At 41.6% G+C, this 13291-nt stretch overlaps 2 protein-coding genes across 2 annotated transcripts in view; one reads left to right on the forward strand and one right to left on the reverse strand.

The window, feature by feature from the left end:
* The window catches only part of dcc (DCC netrin 1 receptor), a 331558-nt gene that overhangs the window by 53618 nt on the left and 264649 nt on the right, over positions 1-13291 (reverse strand). The window contains 5 exon segments of the mRNA XM_051948843.1: positions 1872-1916; positions 1919-2020; positions 9063-9179; positions 10400-10623; positions 12737-12899. Of these exon segments, the coding sequence (XP_051804803.1) occupies positions 1872-1916; positions 1919-2020; positions 9063-9179; positions 10400-10623; positions 12737-12899 (651 nt within the window).
* LOC110967165 (tripartite motif-containing protein 16-like) lies at positions 5796-8431 on the forward strand. Its single transcript, XM_051948846.1, has one exon. It carries the CDS (start codon positions 6090-6092, stop codon positions 7764-7766), a length of 1677 nt encoding a protein of 558 aa, XP_051804806.1. The 5' UTR covers positions 5796-6089; the 3' UTR covers positions 7767-8431.

The raw sequence follows: 13291 nt of genomic DNA on the forward strand, positions 1-13291 counted from the left end.
TGATTTCTGTATGGTTTGCGTTTCCTCTGTTATTTTGCAATGTTTTGTTTGCTTTTGTGTCTTGTTTGTGTTGCTTTGGGTTTGTTTTATTTGGCGTTTTCTATCTGATTTGCATCTTTTTGCCTTGTTTATTGGTTGTTTTCTCTCTTTTTTGTCTCACTGATATTGTTTTGTGTCTTTTTGTGTTATTTTGTGTCTTGCTTTTGTTGCTTGTGCTTCATTTTTCTCTTTTATGTCAGTTTTATCTCGTTCTAACCACATCAGGAGCTGCCGTTACATATTTACACCTGACGACCTCCAGCATGCAGAGGAAATGTGAATAAGGTGCATTAAAGCTGCAGAGTTAAAGAGGCTCTGGTTCTATTAACGTAATGATTCTATTCAGCTGTTCTCCTACAGAACGCTGCTCCACGCCTCCCCTTTTAGTCCTTTTATGTCATTCTTCACCGTCTATTCACATGCAGTAATGTATTAATGTATACGGCCAGGATGGAAATAATGAGCATGTTTTACTAGATTATGAATAGAAAATGGAAAAGTTACAGTGAGCTTGTCCCTTAAAGGCTGCTTGACTCACTGCTTATACAGTAAAGTTCAGTTTGAAGGCTTTATTTGACCTACCGGGACGTTTGGAAGCATTTCATCTAAATTCATTTGGATTTTCTTTCTCCGTTTGGAACTTTGGGATCTCAGTGAGAATTTGAAATTAAATTCTGGACCAAAAACACGAAAAAAAGAGAAAACAAAACAAATGTTCCTGTAAAGTTACAGTAAAATACGACAACTGGGTGTTTTTTTGTGTCTCACTGGCGACATTTCAGGTTTTTTTTTTAATTCGTTTCTGCTGCTTTGTCTCATTTTGTTTGGTTTTAGTGTCTCCTTTTTGTCTTTTTGTGGCTTCATTCTTGTATTTTCTGTTGCTTTTGGGTCTCTTGTGTGTCTTTTGCTTAATTTTTTGGCTGTTTTGTGTTGAGCTTATGTCATTTTGTCTTGTTTTTGTGTTTATTGGATCTCTCTTTTGTCGTTTTGGGTTGTGTGAATTTTTGTTATTTTGTCTGGTTTTATGTCTGATTTTTGTCACTCTGGGTCTCTTGTGTTGTTTTGGTTTCTTTTTTGTCGTTTTCTATCGTATTTGCGTCTTTTTGCCGCATTTTGGTCGTGCTGTGTCAAGTTTGTGTCGCTTTTAGTCATGTTTCCTTAGCATGATGCTTTTTTGTCTGGTTTGTGTCCTGGTGTACAACCTAGTACTACTACTAGTACTGCAGTACCTGGTGTGTATCCTCGGTAGTACTACTACTAGTACTGCAGTACCTGGTGTGTATCCTCAGTAGTACTACTACTAGTACTGCAGTACCTGGTGTGTATCCTCAGTAGTACTACGACTAGTACTGCAGTACCTGGTGTGTATCCTCAGTAGTACTACTACTAGTACTGCAGTACCTGGTGTGTATCCTCAGTAGTACTACTACTAGTACTGCAGTACCTGGTGTGTATCCTCAGTAGTACTACTACTAGTACTGCAGTACCTGGTGTGTATCCTCAGTAGTACTACTACTAGTACTGCAGTACCTGGTGTGTATCCTCAGTAGTACTACTACTAGTACTGCAGTACCTGGTGTGTATCCTCAGTAGTACTACGACTAGTACTGCAGTACCTGGTGTGTATCCTCAGTAGTACTACTACTAGTACTGCAGTACCTGGTGTGTATCCTCAGTAGTACTACTACTAGTACTGCAGTACCTGGTGTGTATCCTCAGTAGTACTACGACTAGTACTGCAGTACCTGGTGTGTATCCTCAGTACTACTACTACTAGTACTGCAGTACCTGGTGTGTATCCTCAGTAGTACTACGACTAGTACTGCCAGTACCTGGTGTGTATCCTCGGTCCACCGTCAGGCTGGGGAACGGCATCGTCTGAGGCTGAACTTGTTGTGGGAAAATCCACAGGAAGGAGATGGAAGAATTCCTGGATACTGGGAGGAGTCCAGAGCTGGAACTGGGATGGCACTGACCACCGCTGGAACACACAGAGGAACCACAGTTAGAACCAGTTAGAACCAGAAGGAGCCACAATTAGAACCAGAGTTAGAACCAGGTAGAACTACAGAACGTCTTCAAGAACTCAAAACAGCTACTTAAATGATTTCTGCTGAAGATCTGAGAAATGAGGAGGAACTAGAACTTGGGTTTGGGACAGTCGAGAGGTTCTAGTGGGTTCTACTGACTCAGGTTAATATGGTGTTTAGATGCCAGCTTTAGGCGTAACATCTGGAGAACATTTACAGAATTATCCTCCTTTGTTCTAACATGACATCCTCTGTTTTCTAATTACTTCTGACTGGATATTTTGAATTTTCTTCACAAAGGATTTTAATTAGATTCTCTTTTTCTCCTTCTGGCTCTGATTGTTCCAAACTCTCATCAATAACTTTATTGATCAATGCTGTCATTGATCAATGCCATTATTGATGAGAGGCTATTGATCAGAGCAGGTCTGTGATCAGCAGCTTTGGTTTGTGTTGTTTTAACAGAAGCAGTTTTGATCATAGCAGAGACGAGTTTTGTCCGATCACTAACCAATCGATCAGGATCATTGATCGGTTTGATACAGTTCTGAAATGTGGGAGCCAAAAACAACAAATAAGTGATTTTAAAAACCAGTAAACTTCAGGAGAAAACGGGGAAAAAAAGAGACAAATCAAAAATCAGAACAAAAAAGCATCCAACTTAATTAGATTTATTTTTCTTTGGTCTATATTATTTTCTTTATAACATTTTATTTATCTACTTTTTAAATTAGATTGTTTTTTTATTCTAAAATTTGTAAAGTACAGGATTTACTTTCTGCCCCGTGGGCCCACCACCCACCGGGCAGGAAATCAGAGTCGGGTGCTATTCCCACCAGGCGGTAGGCAAGAGTGGTCGTCTATGCACACCACCCCCTGGTGGCGTAGACTAGCTCTTGGGATGTGGAACTTCACCTGACTGGCGGGGAAGGAACCCGAGCTGGTGTGGGAGGTGGAGTGATACCGGCTAGATATAGTTGGGCTCACCTCCACGCACAGCAAAGATTCTGGAACCAGAATCCTGGAGAGGAGTTGGACTCTCTCCTTTTCCGGAGTTGCCCAGGATGAGAGGCGCCAGGCGGGTGCAGGTGCTGAGTGCCGCTTTGTTGGAGTTCTCCCCTGAGAACGAGAGGGTCGCCTCTCTGTGACTTCATGTTGCAGAGAGGAAAACTCTGACTGTTGTTTGTGCTTATGCACCGAACGGCAGTTCAGACTACGCAGCCTTCTTGGAGTCTATTGGTGGTGTCCTGGAAGAGCTACCACCCAGAGACTCCATAGTTCTCCTGGGGACTTCAATGCTCATGTGGGCAACGATGGAGAAACCTGGAAGGGGGTGATTGGGAGGAACAACCTGCCCGAGCCGAACCCAAGTGATGTTTTGTTATTGGATTTCTGTGCTAGTCATGGACTGGTCATGACAAACACCATGTTCGAGCATAAGGCTGCTCATAAGTGTACTTGGTACCAGAGCACCTGAGGTCAAAGATCGATGATCGACTTCATAGTCGTATCGTCAGACCTGCGGCCGTATGTTTTGGACACTCGGGTGAAAAGAGGAGCAGAGCTGTCAACTGATCACCACCTGGTGCTGAGTTGGATCTGATGGAGGGGAAGGCTGCTGGACAGACCTGGTAAACCCAAACCTGTAGTGACAGCAAACTTGGAATGTCTGGTGGAGGACCCTGTCTGTGGGGTTTTCAACTCCCACCTCCAGAAGAGTTTCTCCTACATCCCAGGGGAGGTTGGGGTCATGGAGTCTGAGTGGTCCATGTTCAAAGCCTCAATTGCAGAAACAGCTGTTAGGAGCTGTGGTCTGAAGGTCACTGGTGCCTATCACGGTGGCAACTCAAGAACCCGCTGGTGGACACCAGCGGTGAGGGAAGCCATCAGGTTGAAAAAGGAAGCTTATTGGGCCTGGCTGGCTCGAGGGTCTCCCGAAGCAGCTGACAGGTACCGGTCAGCCAAAAGTTGGCAGCTGCAGTTGTGGAAGCTCAAACTCGGGTGTGGGAGGAGTTCAGAGAGGCCATGGAGAAGGACTTTCGGTCGGACTTGAGGAAGTTCTGGCAAACCGTTCGACACCTCAGGAAGGGGAGGCAGGGTTCTGCTCAGGCTGTGTACAGTCGGGGTGGAGAACTGTTGACCCACACTGGGGACATTGTCAGGCGGTGGAAGCAGCACTTTGAAGAACTCCTGAATCCAGTGAACACATCTTCCGTGGAAGACTTGGGGAAATCTTCGTCCATATCCGTGGCAGAGGTTGCCGAGGTAGTTAAGAAGCTCCTCAGTGGCAAGGCGACAGGTGTGGACGAGATTCGCCCTGAGATGCTGAAGGCTCTGGACATTGTTGGACTGTCTTGGCTGACACATCTATACAATGTAGTGTGGGCATCGGGTATGGTACCTGTGAAGTGGCAGACCGGGTTCGTGGTTCCCATTTTTAAAAAGGGGGACAGGAGAGTGTGTTTCAACTACTGGGGTATCACACTTCTCAGCCTCCCCAGAAAGTTTCCTCTAGGGTGCTGAAAAGGAGGCTCTGACCGATTGTCGAACCTCGGATTCAGGAGGAGCAATGCGGATTCTTTCCCCAGCTGTGGAACAGTGGACCAGCTCTTTACCGTTGCAGGGCTGCTGAGGGGATCATGGGAGTTCGACCTGCCAGTCTGCATGCTTTGTGGATCTGGAGAAGGTCTATGACCATGTACCCCAAGGGGCTCTGTTGAGGGGTACTACAGGAGTATGGGGTACCGGGCTCGCTGATATGAGCCATTAGGTCTCTGTACAACCAAAGTGAGAGCTGTGTCCGCATACTCGGCACAAAGGCAAACTCGTTTCCAGTGGGTGCTGGACTCCGCCAGGGCTGTCCCTTGTCTCCGATCCTGTTTGTGGTCTTCATGGACAGGGTCTTAAGGTGCAGCCGAGGTGAGGAGGTGAGGAGCAACCTCAGGATCGCATCTCTGATTTTTGCAGATGGCGTGGTTCTGTTGGCTTCCTTGGACTTTCAGCAGCACTGGAGCGGTTTGCAGCCGAGTGTGAAGCGGCAGAGACGTCGATCAGCACCTCCAAGTCCGAGGCCATGGTTCTCTGATGGAAACCTGTGGATTGCCCCCTCTGGGTTGGGGGAAGTTGCTTCCCCAAGTGAAGGAGTTCAAGTATCTCGGGATCTTGTTCACAAATGATGGGAAAATGGAGTGTGAGATGGAGAGGAGGATTGGTGCAGCATCAACAGTAATGAAGGCATTGTACCAAACTGTGGTGGTGAAGAGGGAGCTGAGTTGTAAGGAGAAGCTCTCCATTTACCATCCATCTACGTTCCAATCCTCACCTATTGTCATGAGCTCTGGGTAGTGACTCAAAGAATGAGATCATGGATAAAAGCGGGTGAAATGAGCTTCCTCCATAGGGTGGTTGGGCTCAGCCTTAGAGATAGGGTGAGAAGATCAGACATCTGGAGGGAACTCAGAGTAGAGAGTAGAGATCCTACACCTCTAAAGGGAACCAGTTGAAGTGGTTTGGACATCTGATTCGGATGCCTCCGGGGAGACTTCCTCTGAAGGTTTTCCGAACACATCCACCTAGGAGGAGACCCCGGGGCAGACCCAGAACATGCTGGAGATATATATTCCCTCCAGCGTGTTCTGGGTCTGCCCAGAACACGCTGGAGGGATTATATATCTCATCTGGCCTGGGAACACCTCGTGATCCCCAGGAAGAGCTGTAACTTTTATTCCATTTCATGTTCTATGTCATTCTATTTATTTTTGCTGTATTCTTTTGTTTTGTTGGGTTGTTTTTCTAGGTTTCTTCCTGGAATGAAGCCCAGCCTGATAACCCTCCTCTCCTTCCTGCTCTACAAACACACATTTCCTGGTTCCTCCCTTCAGATCTGCACTCTGCAGACGGCTGGAAGAAGCTGACAGGAACCCGTTCACTGCAGGAACACATGATTTGGAGATCAGAGCTCAGTCTAGTCTCATGTAAGAGGAAGCGAAAGTCAAACAGTCTGAGGTAGCCAGAGGAGAAATGGAGCAGCAAAGAAATCAGTCGGATTCAGAGAAACTCTCTTGTTCCATCTGTCTGGATCTACTGAAGGATCCGATCTCTACTTCCTGTGGACACAGCTACTGCATGGACTGTATTAAAACACACTGGGATGGAGAGGATGGGAAGAGAATCTACAGCTGCCCTCAGTGCAGGAAGACTTTCATACCGAGGCCTGAAGTGGAAAAAAATGTCACGTTGGCAGATTTAGTGGAGGATCTGAAGAAGACCAGACTCCAAGCTGCTGCTGAAGATCTCTGCTATGCTGGACCTGGAGATGTGTCCTGTGATTCCTGCACTGGGAGGAAACTGAAAGCTGTCAAGTCCTGTCTGCAGTGTCTGGTCTCTTTCTGTCAGCAACACCTCCAGCCTCACTATCAATCTGCTGCTTTTAAGAAACACCAGCTGGTGGAGCCCTCCAAGAACCTCCAGGAGAACATCTGCTCTCGTCATGATAAGATGATGGAGATTTTCTGTCTCACTGACCAACAGTTGATTTGTTTTCTCTGCACAAAATATGAACATGAAGGACACAAAACCGTCTCAGCAGCAGCAGAAAGGATGAAGAAGCAGAAGGAGGTGGAGGTGAGTCGACTGAAGGTCCAGCAGAGAATCCAGGACAGACAGAAAGACGTGGAGCTGCTTCAACAGGAGCTGGAAGTCATCAGAGTCTCTGCTGATAAAACAGTGGAGGACAGTCAGGAGATGTTCACCCAGATGATCCATCTCCTCCAGAACAGACGGCGAGATGTGGAGCAGCAGATCAGATCCCAGCAGAAGATGGAAGAGAGACGAGTCAAAGAGCTTGAGGAGAAGCTGGAGCAGGAGATCAGGGATCTGAAGAGGAAAGACGCTGAGCTGAAGCAGCTCTCAGATACACCAGATCACAGCCACTTCCTCCACAACTACCCCTCAGTGTCAGCACTCAGTGAGTCCAAACCCTTATCCAATGTCATCATCCGTCCTCTGAGACACTTTGAGGACGTGACAGCAGCTGTGAAAGAGCTCAGAGATCATCTACAGGACATTCTGAGGGACACGTGGACAAACATCTCACTGGCAATCACTGAAGTGGATGTTCTATTGCCACAACCAGAACCAGAGACCAGAGATGGATTCTTAAAGTATTCAAGAGAAATCACTCTGGATCCAAACACAGCAAACAGATATCTGTTATTATCTGAAGGGAACAAAAAAGTAACATTAATGGAAAAAGAACAACCTTATCCTGATCATCCAGAGAGATTCACTTTTTGGTTTCAGGTTCTGAGTAAAGAGAGTCTGACTGGACGTTGTTACTGGGAGGTGGAGTGGAGAGGAGGAGGAGTTGAAGTATCAGTCGCAAAGAAGAATATCTGCAGAGAAGGAGACTCAGATGAATGTGGATTTGGATGTAATGACAAATCTTGGTCTTTAGATTGTGACACCAACAGTTATGAATTTTGGTACAACAACATCTCCACTGACGTCTCTGGTCCTCAGTCCTCCAGAATCGGAGTCTATCTGGATCACAGAGCAGGTTTTCTGTCTTTCTACAGCGTCTCTGAAACCATGACTCTCCTCCACAGAGTCCAGACCACATTCACTGAGCCCATACATGCTGGAGTTTGTCTTTCAGATGATGATGGAGCCACTGCAGAGTTCCTTAAAGTCAAATAGAGTAATTCTAGAGTCTGAGGGTCGGTTCATGTTCAGCCCTGATTTAAGTTCACGACACACGACCGTTCAGAAGTCTGGATCACTGAGAAATGTCCTGATTTGTCCACATGCATGACACACGCCTGTGCTCAGCTCAAGGTCATTGTGTTTGTGGGTTCATCTGTATTAAATGGACACATTCTATGTTGCTGTGATTTCTGATCATCAATAACTAATAATCAAATGCTGCATTTCTGACAATGCCATATGGGGGAATGAGCAGCCTTGGAGGAGGACTGATCTCTGAGTGCTTTTCTTCTTTTCTAAATATTTCCCTGTTTTCTCATTTCACCTTCTCACAAACTATTTAGCAGCTTAAAAATGTCCTGAAAATGTAACAGTGAAGGACTTTTAACGTCCTTCTCAATCTGCTCTTTGCTTTCCTTTCATTTACATTCATGTTTCTTCAACCTCATGTTTAGTGATGCATTTAAGGAACCAGCTGAGGTGAAGGAAAAATCAGCTTTTTCTTCAAATGTGCACTTCATTTCTCTTTCACAGGGATATATATGTAGAGAATGTGTTGGATTTGTATTTTATTTGTTTTTTCTGGGGACAAATAACGACATTTTATTGCAGTCAGTCGTCATTTAATAATCTGACTTGGTGATTTTTAATTTTGTTGATGTGTTTTGTTTAGATATGATTCAGCTTCATGTTAATCTGCAAATAAACGACTCAATGAACACAGCCTGGATTATTATTATTATTATTATGATTATTATTACAATTAGTATTATCCTTAAGGAAAAGTTAAAATACTGCTGGACTGAAAGTTTCTAAGGAGGGAGTTAACTGAGCTTTAAAATGCTTTAAAAACACTATAAAACACCTAAAAAATACATTTAAAACACCTTTAAACATCTTAAAATACTTTAAAAACACTTTACGACGCCTAAGAATGCATTAAAACATTTTAAAATACATTAGAATATGTCAAAAACGCTTTAAAACACCTTAAAATATGTTAACAAAAATTTTTTTAAAACCCTAAAACAGTTTTAAAACACTTTTAAACACTCAAAAACACCTTAAAACACTTTAAAAACAGGATCAGATGCTGAATATGAATTTTCCATCTCTATGTCCCTGTAAACCTTCATGTCCTCATAACGCACAAAATCTAACAGTGGCCTTTCTGGGAGAACTCACTGTTGGACTCGATGCACCTCGAGTGCTTCTGTCATTAAAACAAAACTGAATTCTGTAAATCCGTGTACTTTTTCTTCGACATTCGACTCTTTCTGATCTACTTACGAGTGTTGCTCGGCTGTGAGTCCATAGGAATCATCATTTTTCCTCGAGTTCCTCTCCTGGCGGCCATCGATCGCTCCAGAGTGGAAATACTGCTGGAGGCCTCGTCAGCGTCGGCTCCTAAAAAAAAAAAATTATTTAATCAGACATTTTCTTTTCCACAGATAACCTGAAAACCAGATCAGTTTGGGCTTTCCATCTGGACAAATGATCACATTTTCACTTTATATGTTAGATTTTTTTCAACATTATTGATGATTCAGGTCTAATTTCATGCAGACTGATAACTGTACAACCCAAAAAAGAAAATGCTAAAAAGTACTGTAAATCAAATAATTTAATAAAATAAAGACAAAAAAATAAAGCAAAAAGGAAAAAATATCTGAGAAAATTATATAAACAAAAATAAAAGAAATACCAAAAAAAAAATGTAACATGAAATAATATTACTTTAAAAGGGAAAAAGAAATGTAATAAAACTTAGTCTAAACTAAACTAAAATAAAACGAATAAAACTAAGCCAAATAAAACAGAATAAGGTAACATCCAATTCAAATAAAATAAAACAAATTAAATACAATAAAGACGAAATAAAATAAAAATAAAGCAAAACATGTAAATAGGTAGAAATATAAAATAAAATAACACAAACAAAATAAAATAAAAATAAAATGAAATAAAGTAACATAAAAACAATATTTCAAAAAGGAAAAAGAAACAAAATAGAAATAAGTTTCGAATAAAATAAATAAAACCAGACCAAACAAAATAGAATAAGGGAAGTTACAATAAAAATAAAATAAATTATTACAATAAAGTAGGACAAAATAAAAATAAAGCAAAAAATTTAATAATTAGAAAATATTATCAATGAAACTAAAATATATAAAATTAGACAAATCAAAGTAAATATTTTTACAATGTTAAAAGAAATTAAACAAAAACACTGAACTAAAAGTAAATAAAATAAAATTAATAAAATTAAACAAAAATAAAAATAGAATAGGGTGATGCACAATTAAAATAAAATAGAATAAAATTTAATTTAATTTAAATAAAGTAACATAAATCAAAGCAAAAATGAAATTACATAAAAATACATCAAATTGAACAAAAGCATCTATTGAATAAAGGCCTGATTTAATTCATACCGATAATAGGCAGAAAGTCACTAATCCGCACCACAGAAATGAAGTAAATAACAATCATTCATCCTGCAACTTGAACATTGAACTGTCAAATCAAATGGTTCTGGTGACAGATTCTCACTTGACTGAAGCAGAAGCACCAAATTAAAATGAATAAAAGTCATGAAATATTGACATAAAGCGTTATTCTACCCGAGTGGCTGCTCTTGCTGCCCATCTGGCTCTCCGATTGGCTGTGAGCCACCTGAGGAAGGTCCTGGCAGGACTGGATCGGAGAATCTCGACCTGACGGGGCGACGCTCGGAGCCTTTTCCATGTTCTTCATCTCCATCTCCTCGTGGTGGATCCAGAGGTCTGGAGGCCGGAGGTCCTTCTGGCTGCCCTTCCTCTTACTGGCGCTGTGGCTCGCTCGCTTCCTGTTCAGAGAAACACGAAGACGAGGAAGTCAGCAGGCAGCCAAGAAAGAGGTTTGTTTCTGAGCACTCTTTGTTTTTGGTAAATCTAGTGATCTTGAATTTTGAAGCCCCGACCAAACCTGGAGAGCTCACAGAGCATCTGTAGTTCTACGAGGTTGATGCAAGAGACACAAAATAAACTCACAAAGACATAAACAACCTCAAAATGATACAAAACAACCTTAAAAAGATACAAAACAATCTCTAAAGATATAAAACAACCTTAGGCACACAACACATCAAAAATACATAAAACAACCTCAAAAAGACACAAAATTACCTCGAAGCGATATAAAACAACCTAAAAGGCACAAAAAAAACGACCTTAAAGACACACAACACAACCTTAAAGCGACAGAAAATAACCTTGAAGAGACATAAAACAACCTCAAAGAGACTCAAAACTGCCCCAAAAGAGATGCAAAGCAAAGTCAGAGATGCAAAACGACATCAAAAAGTCATAAACAACCTCAAAAAGACACAAAACAACCTTAAGTAACTTGTGTTATGTTTCTTTGAGGTTGTTTTGTGTAAATTTTAGTCCTTTTGAAGTTAATCTGCATCTCTTTAAAGATATTTTGTGTCTCTTTAAGGTTGTTTTGTGTCTTTTTGAGATAGTTTGTCATCTCTTTTAGGTTGTTTTTTGTGTCATTGACGTTGTTATGTGTCATTGAGGTTGTTATGTGTCATTGAGGTTGTTATGTGTCTCTTTTAGGTGTTTTGTTGTGTCATTAAGGTTGTTATGCGACTCTTTGAGGTTGTTTTGAATCTCTTTCAGGTTGTTTTGCGTCTCTTGGAAGTTATTTTGAGTGTCGCTGAGGTTGTTTCGTGTGTCGAAAGTTGTTTTGTGTCTCTTTGAGGCTGTTTTGTGTCTCTTTAGCATTGCTTTGCATGTCTGAGGTTGTTTCGTGTGTCGAAAGTTGTTTTGTGTCTCTTTGAGGCTGTCTTGTGTCTCTTTAACATTGCTTTGTGTGTCTGAGGTTGTTATGTGTCTCTGTGAGGTTGTTTTCTGTCACTTTGACGTTGTTCTTTTATGTCTCTTTGACGTTTTTTGTGTCTTTGAGGTTGTTTTGCATCTTTTTAAAGTTGATTTCCGTCTCTTTGAAGTGGTTTTGTGTCTCTTTGAGGCCATTTTAAATTTCTTTCTGATTGTTTTGTATATCTTGGAAGCTGTTTTGTGTGTCTTTTAGGTTGCTTTGTGTGTTTGTGGTTATTTTATGTCCTTTTTGCGGTTGTTTTGGTATCTTAAAAGTTGCTTTATTTGTCACTGAAATAGTTTTGTCCGTCTTTGAAGTTGTTTTGTGTCTCTTTGAGGTTCTTTCATGTGTCTTTGGTGGTGCCTTGTGTTTTACGTTGTATTGGTTTCTGTGAACTTGTATCTTCGATGTTGTTTTGTATGTCCCTGAAGTTGTTTCCAAGGTCTTTTGAAGTTGTTTCTCATGTCTTCTTTCTTTATAAAGTCAAACCCGTTATTAATACTATTTATTATCATATTTTTCCCCCATTCTGTTTACTCACATCCTGTAATTATATCCACATAACTCTTTTTTTAAATGTTCCCAATTTGATACCATTAACATCAGCTTCATGTTCCCTTCGTGTCAGAGCTGCTGCTGCTTGACATGGGCGGCTTTAATTAGTGGAGCAGTCACAGGAATATATTTGTCAGTGTGATTAGTGCTGCAGCGACAACACATGCGTCTCCAGAAAAAAAAAAAAAACAGTCGTAATTTGGAGGATGCAAATTTGTTTGGCTGTGCTGTAAACAAGCTGTTGTTGTTCCTGACAAAGCAGCAGCTCTTGTATTAAACCGCAGTGAACCACAGGTTTCAGACGAACCGACCCCAGGAGAAAAACAACAGCGACCAGGAAAAGAAACTGACAAAGAGACACGACACAAGAGCAAGAAAATGAACCCCGCTCCAGCTCGGGTCATTTTTGATTTGGTACAAATTGTGTCAGCTGGCAGGAGCGTTTGTTTGAAACTACACCTCTGGAATAAAAAAAACAAGCGCTCATTAAGCATCTGCCTCATTACTGCAGCAGCTGTTTACTGACAAATGAAGCGTCTTACTTCCTCTGCTGGGCGGACGAGCGTCGGGTGCAGATGAGCGCTACGATCACGACCACGACCACAGTGACGGCGCCCACCGACACCACGATGATCACCAGCAGGTTGCTGTTCTTCTGGGGGGTGGCGCTGCCGTGGGGAGGTCGCATCTGACCGATGGGAGACTCTGGAAGACAGAAAAAAACAGAAAAAGTCAGAAAATATCATCGCAAATCTCAAGAGCGACAAGGAGATCAGCAAATATGTGGCGGATTTATTACAGAAACAGTAATAACTTTGATTTTCATAGCATTTTTTTTTTTAAAAAAGAGGTTACTAAGTTCTTTACAGAACTTTCACAGGACATCATTACGTTTCTTGAGGTTGAAACGAGACGCGAAACAACGTCAAAGACACAAATCAACCTTAAAGACATCCAAAACAAGTTCAAAGACAGACAAAACAACTTTTAAGTTACTAAAACAACCACAAAAAGATGCAAAAAAACATCAAGCAAACAAAAACATAAAACAGACACAAAACAATGTCAGACACAAAACAACCTTAAAGAGACACAAC

This window comes from Acanthochromis polyacanthus, chromosome 5 (genome assembly GCF_021347895.1).
Source record: "Acanthochromis polyacanthus isolate Apoly-LR-REF ecotype Palm Island chromosome 5, KAUST_Apoly_ChrSc, whole genome shotgun sequence".
Taxonomy (NCBI): domain Eukaryota; kingdom Metazoa; phylum Chordata; class Actinopteri; family Pomacentridae; genus Acanthochromis; species Acanthochromis polyacanthus.